The sequence below is a fragment of the Halichoeres trimaculatus genome, unplaced genomic scaffold (genome assembly GCF_033239565.1).
Source record: "Halichoeres trimaculatus isolate MK-OKI-2021-1 unplaced genomic scaffold, fHalTri1.1 fHalTri1_scaffold_22, whole genome shotgun sequence".
In the NCBI taxonomy this organism is placed as follows: Eukaryota; Metazoa; Chordata; class Actinopteri; order Labriformes; family Labridae; genus Halichoeres; species Halichoeres trimaculatus.
In genome coordinates this window covers 19,709,185-19,718,618 of record NW_027437200.1, presented here as the reverse complement: position 1 = coordinate 19,718,618, position 9,434 = coordinate 19,709,185, and the positions used below count along the sequence as shown (strand labels likewise).

Below are 9,434 nucleotides of genomic sequence, written 5' to 3'. Positions count from 1 at the left end.
AATTAATCCTCGTAGAAATATTTCTCACGCCTGATTGTTGTGGTGATTTGAAGATATCATTTGGCTGTCTTGTATTCAGGTCCTCTTTTTTCTGAAAAGTTTTGGTTTCATTGGTTATATGAGGTTAAAAACAAGGCTTTATGTAACGTTTAACGATGATTGACAGCTGCCAGTCTTGTGTATTTTTTCGGGGATTGTAAAATATGTCAGGAGGTAGAGTCAAGAAGTGATTAGACTCTCAAAAGAAAAAAATATTATTATTTATTTTGTCACCCAGCCCCACTCAGATTCTCCCAGAATCCCTCACAGTCTCTACTGCACAGACTCTGGCTCCAAACTGCTACAATGGCTGTGCCTGTGACGGGGGAATTTTGGCTTAAAAACCGTACAATGGTACGGTTGCGTTCCAAGGTGGCGAGAGAGCGCAATTAAAACAGATTCTCCTCATTACATCTTTAGCATGTTTTTATTGGACTGCCTCGCCACCTCCTGGCCCAGAGTCTTACACAAACTGTCGTGAAGAAGTGACTTTTAACCAGGCGTATGTTTGTTTTGGAACAAATTTTCTTATGCCAATACAACTTTTTACTGGATACAACGTGATGAGGTACGGTATTCATCAGTACAGTTTTGTAGCGCTGTTGTTTGAAATTTGACAACAAGCAAACGTTGATAGTTTGTATCGTACGTCAGTAGCCGGCTATATGTAGCACTACTAGCAGCTAAGACGTATCTGTAGGCTAACGTGTCAACAAGCAATCTGACAGGTTGTACGGTAGTTCAGTAGCCGTCCATATGTTGCGCTACTGTAATTGTAATTGCCCTGTTGTGTAATTGCAAATTCATTGCTTTTGTTTCCATCATTTGAGACCCCTAATATCCTAATTTCCCGATAAGCTTCCTGGCCCTTTTGCCTTCACACCTTCTGCTCAACTTCCAGGCCTGATCTCAATGTGGATTCCTGTAGCAGACAGAAGGGTCTGAACAATACCTTTTGGGGCGTTTCTCTCAAGCATATATATGTAGCTCAAACTATGTTTGAGGTCTTTTCTTCACTTTGACCGCTTGAGTGTTGATTGACCTTTTTCTTTGCAAAGGAAAATAAGACCTTGCTGGCAGGCACAACTATTTCATTTTTCACCAGAAACAGGAAAATTCCCACAACACTACTGACAGCCCTTCTTCAACTGGCGTGATGTTGTCATAGAGTCAATCCTCAGCCCTGTTCAACCCAATCGGGATGCTATGAAGTATTTCAAAATAACCTATGTTGCCGCTGATAATCTCATTTTAAAGTGTGGATCAAAATCAGGCATGAGGGAGACTTTTTCAAATTCACTTTCAAACTCCTCACAGCTCCTTTTAGTTTCTGTTGAAACTTAAAAAAACAAATGTTTTGTCAGTTATTAACTGGTGTGTTTGTGTCAACTACTGCTGAAGTTTTCTACCTGAATAACCTGCTTTTATCTAACCATCAGAAAGATTGTGATTATCAGTCTAATGTTTGGTCTGAAAACAAAAGGTGAAACATGATTTGTCACATGTTCTGTCCTTGAATCAAAAGAACAAGGTCTGAGTATGGAGATAAACCGTGACTGCTATCAGTCTATTGTTAGGTCCAAATAAAACTCAGGGACTTCCCAAAGAGTTACAAAACAAAAAGTGAAACATGATTTTCAACATGTTTTCAGTGAGCGTAAAGATCAAGGTCTGATTATGGAGGTAGACTGTGATGGCTGTTTATTGTTAGGTGCAAATGTCCAAATAAACTCAGGTACTTTCCACAGAGTTAGTAAAGTTAGTAAACAAAAAATGAAACATGATTTTTCAGATATAATCAGGGGTGGAAAGGCCTTCGCTGTACAAACAAAAAAGTTGTGGAAACTTAAAATTTCTAGCTGTCTGCACTGGATAAATGAGTTTTGAGGCCGACTAAAAACAATTATTTTCTTTTTTTAATTAAGCTGTGATAAATAAAGCTTTGTAGGGATGTCACCTTGTAATATCCTTCACAGTTCTTGTATTTCTATATTAACCTGTGAAACATCATCTTTTATTTATCATTATGTATCAGTAATGATATAATTATAGCATTAGAGCTTTGTTCACAATAGTTAAAGTTAGAAAAGAAAACAATCATTTACTAACTTTTAGAACTTTTCTGTGTCCATTAGGATAACTGTCCTCTTAACTTCCTTTGTGGCTGTACTTGTGTTGGGGCTTTTGCAAATCAGCTGACACCTACCAGCCACCGTACCCACCCACCCACCAGTATCACAGACTGTTATGGTAGGGGAGCATCTGTTTTACATTTTCATGCTCATCTCCACCCCACTGTCCAACTTTGTCAAGTAACTACAAAACGAAAACTACATTTCTTTCCCACACAAATAGTCAGTGCCACAGAAAATGCAAAGATCCTTCTTATTTTTTTTGGCTCATCAACTGAAACTGACAACAGCGCCTCCAAAATGCATTGTCCCTTTGGCTTTGTCAAAACGTTGAGATGTTTTGTCACTATGGCAGAGGACAAGTGAAATAACCCTCATGTCCAACTCTGCGTCTTAGCCTAGTCCTTCATTGACAAAAGTCACGGTACTCATTTTTGTCAAGACAACAGAATGCAATTATATGTAAAACTGGGGAAAAAAAGGATTTTACAGTAAGAGTAGCCTCCAAGGTCTGACATCATGCTAAATGCTGCAAAGTCCTGTACTCATGGTGAATTAAGATAAGATAAGACTCCTTATCTTGTCTTGACGTTGGGTTTCTGCTAATAAAATTGTATTAACATTTAAGAGTCTAGACCTGTGAATGTTTTTGTAAAGCGTCTTGAGATAACGTTTGTTATGATTTGGCGCTATACACCCTGGCTGTCCTCACCCTGGCTAAATGTCGACTACCTGAACATTGTCCTTTGAAAAGATGTACTAAAACATTTGCAATTTGATGAAATGAATGAGAAATGCAATTATGTTGTAAAAAAATTGCCAAGTAGTTTGGAGGTTTGTCCATATTATTCTGAGAATGTATTTTCTGTTTCATGAGAAGAGCCAAACCAACGGAGAAAAACTGTAAAATGCGTAACAACTGACTTCTCTGGGTTAATCCTATAACCTGACAGGGAACTAGATGTGGCTTTAGATTTCAAAGCTGATCTCAGGTTTAAACCAAATGGGCCGTAACTCCACAAAACGTAACCCAAAGGCTCCGAAACTTCAAGGGTGCGTCCGTTCAGTCTAATTTTGGGATCATGTAAATTAACAAATTTTAGCATTTTATGACTTGTTGAGTTTCTCCAGGCTTGTTCAGCTGCATTATCTGGATTTCTTGATTGGTAAAAATAAGTGCAGAAAAAACATGCGAGGCTACCTTCTTTGGTGTTGACTCAGCAAAAGCTATCACACAAGCATTGAAAGGAAATGCTTTTATAGACACTCAAAGACACGTTACATAGTTTGAAAACCTCCTATTAAGACAACACAGAGTAACAAAACATGAATTTACAAAGAAGCAAAGCAAGAAAAACAAAGTACATTTAAAGAAAGCTCTGTCCTCCCAGGTTAAGTGCTTGGCGTCAGGTGGTAGGGAGAGGAGATGGACATTTATATATCTTTATAGTATTTATATTTACATAAACATTATGTAAATTTGATGATTGCAGAAAGAAGGTGAAGACTAGGAGATTTAACATTTTGATAAGTTTTAGGATTTGGATATTCAGGGAAAGGCTACTTTACTATTTTTCAGGATAGATGCATCAGGGGGCAAGGTATCCCACAAACAGCTCAGTGGTAAACACCCGCACACTGTCCAACTTGCAAAGAAAAAAATAAGTATTTGTTGCAACATGGAAGATTTGGATATTGCCAGATAATAAGAAAAACGGGTGCATTAACATCAGAGTAAAATAAAGATACAGACCCTCATTTCTGTTTCCACACAGGTATGGCGGTCTGCCTGGGGGCAACACCACCAACGCAGGCTGAGAAATGCGACCCTGTCTTTAACGCTAAGCACTCTTGAGTGAGTCTCAAGCACACAAAACAGAACTGCACCTTACATCGTTGACAGATGATGTTTTTGCATCTCTCGCTGCTGTGCTCAATCAGAAAACCACAGGTGGGACAGGCACGTATAGAAGGACAGCCGGTGACGTCCTTCACTTCCTTGAAGTTGATCTCTTCACACGTTCTGAGTATCTCCATGTCCTGGTTGGTGCAGCCGTCTTCTGCACAGCGATCTGGGTATGGAGATGGTCGTTTCCATTCTTTCAGACACTGCCAGCAAAACTCATAGCTTTTCCCTTTGTTGGCCGTACACACTGAGCAGCGCACTCTCAGGTCTTTCAGGTTTTTTCTCACTGTGAAACTTTTGCAGCCAGGACACTGTTGAGATAATTTGGTTGACAGATTTTTTTTAAAGGAATTACATAAATTCACAATGTCTGTAAGAACTGCTGATAAGTGGATACTTACTGTTTTGGTACCTAATAGATCTGAGGCAGCTCTGTCAAACAGTATCTCGTCAAAGTGGTCGATTTCTTCTGGAGTCATTAGAGCCATTCTGTAAACCTCTCCACATAGCCACTCAGCATCACAAACTCCACAAACAAATCTGGACTCTCCCTTGGGAATCGAAGAGATAATAAATTATTCTACAAGTTACAAAAACAGTGAAGTGCTGGTGTCCTGTTCATCCCAAATAAAACACTATTCAGGCTTGTTTTGGTTTCAGATATTTCACCATCGGACTGTGGAATGAGCCAGAAAGTCAAGCCAAAGAAGATATTGTTGAACTTTTTAAAAGTGTTGAGATGATAAAATACTTTACCTGGTCAAGTAACCTTTGACACCATTCCATGAGAGATGTTGGGGTAACAGCATGACCACAGGACATCTTTGCTCTGAGAGACTTAAATTCTTTGCAGTCAACTGTTAGACAAAAAAAGTTAGATTAAAAACAAACAAAAAAAAAAACAAAAAAGGAACAGAGAAACAATGGAATCAGTTTTCCTTAAATGCAATATCCAACAAGGTGCTATGTTTCACATATGGTCTTTATCAAAGAGGTAAAGGTATCTATTTTTCACCATTAAAGGGCTTAGAATAGAATAGAATAGAATAGAATAGAATAGAATAGAATAGAATAATGATAATAATAATAATAATAATAAATTTTATTTATAGAGCGCTTTTCCACAACTCAAAGTCGCTTTACATTGAAAAATTAAAAGTGCAGGTAAAAATAAGTGTACAATAGAAAACAGATAAAAGCAAAAAGGTTGCAGTGCAAGGTAAAAACATAGTGCATTGAAAAGGGACGTAGACAGGATTACTGGTTGAAAGCAGTGTGGAAGAGGTGTGTTTTTAATCTGGTTTTGAAGGTGGTGAGGTCAATGGAGTCGCGGATGTCTTGAGGGAGTGAGTTCCAGAGAGAGGGGGCGGCAACTGAAAGGGCTCTGTCCCCCCAGGTGCTTGGTCCTAGGGACGGTGAGGAGGTTAGAATCCGAGGAGCGGAGGGGACGGGGAGGGATGTAGGGGTGGAGCATGTTTGTGAGGTATGGGGGGGGCCTGGTTATGGAGGGCTTTGTAGGTAAGAAGAAGGATTTTGAACGTGATGCGGAATGGGATGGGGAGCCAGTGCAGGTTGTGAAGGATGGGGGTGATGTGCTCTCGGGAACGGGTGTGAGTGAGGAGGCGAGCGGCGGAGTTCTGGATGTACTGAAGTTTATTGAGGAGGGTGGATGGTGAGCCGAAGAGGATGCTATTGCAGTAGTCAATGCGTGAGGTGATGAAAGCGTGGATGAGGGTGTCAGAATAGAATAGAATAGAATAGAATGTACTTTTTCAATCCCCGAAGAGAAAGTCAGCCACAGCAGCAACAAAAGAAAGAGCATGGCGCATAAATTTAAGAATATATAAATAGAATGAAGTATTAAGTGTCTGCTGGAAAAAGAAATATCCATCAGAGACGACAGCTTGGCCATCATTCTCCAGCCAGCCTCCACCTCCACAGGGTCCAGGACTGAGCTAGACTTCTTCACCAAATTTTTCAGTCTCTCTCTCTCTTGTACCCTGTCCACTCAAAGCAGGTAAAATCTGGTGATGGCTCCATTAGCCATGTCTGTGAAAAGCATGGAGCTACTCTACAGTAGCAGAGCAGGCAGGTATTTCCTCTGGTGCTGGGTAAGCACAGGTAGCTAGTCTATCTTAGTGGAAACAAGGCTAAATGCGTGCTGTGCCAAGACTAACCAAACTGCACCTTTGGGATGTGGTGGAACGGGAGATTCTCATCATGGATGTTCAGCCGACAAATCTGCAGCAACTGTGTGATGCTATCATGTCAATATGGACCAAACTCTCTGAGGAATGTTTCCAGGACCTTGTTGAATCTATGCCACCAAGGATTAAGGCAGTTCTGAAGGCAAAAGGGGGTCCAACCTGGTACTAGCAAGGTGTACCTAATAAAGTGGCTGGTGAGTGTATGTTAGTTTATTATGGTTTATTTTTCCGTCTTTAAAATTGTCTGCACAAGGTAGTATACTCCCAGGCTTATCCTTCATGCATAGTTATCATCCTAGCTGTAGTACAACTGTCTGTCTTGTTCTCTTTTCCTGCTTGTGTTTTATTAGTTTTAATATTGTAAATAAATAACATGACCCACTTGTTGTGGCCTCTTTATTGAAACCCCACCTCTTCTTAAGGTTATGCATTTTAAACTAAAATGCCATAAAAAGTTTATATGTTTAGGAAAGCTTCTGGTGGTGACCTAACACTGGCGCTGTGAAATGAGGAAGCTTGGTAACAAAAGATATGAACAAGGCCTTAATGAGGAAATTCAGGAGCAGGAAAGAAAAGACAGACAAAAAGAATGAAGGAATGAGGAACAGAGAGAAAAAGAAAGAAAAAAATGTGTTACCTGCCCTATCCACTGCTCCGTCCCCACTGATTTAACTGTGTGTGTGTTTGTATGTGTGTATTAATCACCACAAACACCGAAAAACTTTATCACAACTTCAGACAAAAAAATGAATGTTTTTCACATAATTTTACCTCTGCAGTGAGAAAAATCTAGTCTGTCTTTTGTTTGAACAAGCTGGAAGTCTGGATGAAAAGACAGCTAAGAGGTGATCATCAGTGATAGAGGTTCTGTGTTTGATTTGTTGAAATTTATCATTTGTTACTGTCCATGCACAGGGCTCAGTCGCACGAGAAATAATCTACATTTTCAAAAGTGAAAGCAGCACAGTTGTATTGCATGCTCGGCATACTCTTTTTTTTTTCTCAGTGATATTCTATTTTATGATTGACCTCATGCCTCATGATCGGGTCAGGGACACCCAAAGCGCCAGTTGTGGCACGCCTTGTTAAAGTAACTTCAAAAAAGATACCAGTAATAAAGATTTTTTTTTCTTTAATTTTTCCCTTTAAGCTTTAGGTCAGTTTAGAGGTTTATTTTACTCACAGTCCATGTCATCTTCTCCCTCGGCGAATGTAAAAGTAGGATCATTCGGATCGTAGCATCTCTCTTCGGTATTTGTCATGTTTCTCTCCGGCTTGGCATCAAAAGTAGATTACGATGTTCTCCTTTCTCTAACCAGTGTTAAAGGATGACGTATTTCATTTCCAAGTACTCGCACATGAGCAATCATGAGTGTGACTGCTAAAGTGTGACTTGGTTCCCCAATAATCAAATATTCTCTCTCTGGGTTTTCAGGTCTAGTTGCAGTTATTCTTAATGGAGCAGCAGATATCTCTACTTTCGCTTTCGGTATGAATGAAAGATAAACAGCACAGCGTCGTGTTTTTACTCTTGAGAAGTCATGTGGTTTTCTGTCACCTCAAGGGTGAGGCACTACAAAATCCCCACAGTGGATCTTGTTCCGTATTTGTTTGGACTGACTGATTGTGACTACTCGCAGTTTTTCTGAACCTGCCGTGCTGCAAATATGGTAGTCCAGCTGAAAGTTATTGATCCCAAGAAACTTGCAAAGACCGTCGACATCTGTGATAATATAGAGCAGCTGAAAAACATCACCGTGAAGCAAGTGAAAAAAACAATTCAAAGCAAAATGAATCTGAGTAAGTATTACTTTTTTTCCCTCGTATTTTAGGTAGGCCTACGTGAATTGATATAGCCTAATACAAAGATGATCAGAAGTAGCCTATAAAGGTTTTAATCATAGTAATAACAATAATTAAACGTCTACGCGTATTTAAAATTGAATTTTGTGTTGAGAAACTCAGAAAATAAATGAAAAACAAAAAACAAAACTGTTCTTGTAAGCTCAGGCTTTTTCTTTTGCTCAGCTCAAGAAATCAGCTTGGTCTTTGGCAATGTGATGCTGGAAGACTCAGCCATCCTGCATTTCTGTGAGGTCAGACACATGTCCACCCTACGCTGCGTACTGATACTGCCTGGAGGACTTTAGCGGTTGGAGCAAATGGAGCACACAAAGAAGAAGACAACCAGGCCTAATTTTCCTTTAACCAAACTTCAGTATTTATATCAGTTTAATTTGTCAGGTTTCTGGGAATAAACAGCATTTAATGTTCAGTACTTATTTTGAGGCCGTTCTGTGCTCATGATAAAATAAATACTCTTAACATATTGATGCATTTTGCAGTGTTTTACTTTTTTGGTCTCAAGGTTCTGTTAAAACTTAAAAATCTTAAATGTTTGGTGATCGCCATCTAAAAATAGCCTATATGTACACTAGCTAAATACCTAGAGAATAAGACTCCATCATTGACTTCACAGTCTGATAATAAAAAATACTGGGAATTTCTAACGTTTAGATTCCTACGTATCCTAAAAAACGAATTTACCTAAATAACCATAAAAAATATCTTATTAACATAAAAGGCAGCAACATGTCAGAGGAATAATGGTGAACAAAGGACAAAAAGCTTATTCTTCAAAACCTAATGATCAAGACAGTAAGATCAGAAATCAAAAGAAAACACGTCATTTGAGATCATATCAGAGAAAGGTATAATGATAACGTTCCTGCTGGGCTCTTGGAAAAAAAAAGTAGTGGACTAAAATGACACATTGAATAACTTAACCTCTTTCTTGTCGTCGGGAATTTTTTTTTTAACTGTCTTTGGACGAATATTTCGGGGCTCTAAACAAACGATTATCGAAAAGCTTCATGTATCCACTAAAAGAGAAAGCACACGAGTAGAGTTTCAGTTGCGGATTGCTCCGCCTGTGAACCGATATGAACTACGTAACACAGTGCCTGCCTTAATAAGACCGTTGCACACTATAGGTAGGCACACCGTGAGAAAGAGACCGAAGGGAACATCAGTCATTGATTTGCAATTGTAAGACATCTGTAAGTATTTTATCGTCACTTTTTTTTTCTAAAAACAAAAAAACGGCAACAACAGCAAAATGAACTAATGAATATCCGACAATTTAAAACG

At 39.1% G+C, this 9,434-nt stretch overlaps 1 protein-coding gene across 1 annotated transcript; it reads right to left on the bottom strand.

Annotated features, from left to right (window-relative positions):
• Positions 1 to 3,926: 3,926 nt before the first annotated feature.
• Positions 3,927 to 4,899, bottom strand: LOC141784516 (uncharacterized). The gene is made up of 3 exons (XM_074662355.1): positions 4,834 to 4,899; positions 4,479 to 4,628; positions 3,927 to 4,388 (listed from the first exon to the last, which is right to left on the bottom strand). Exons 1-3 carry the CDS (start codon positions 4,897 to 4,899, stop codon positions 3,927 to 3,929), a joined length of 678 nt encoding a protein of 225 aa, XP_074518456.1.
• Between the last annotated feature and the right edge of the window lie 4,535 nt (positions 4,900 to 9,434).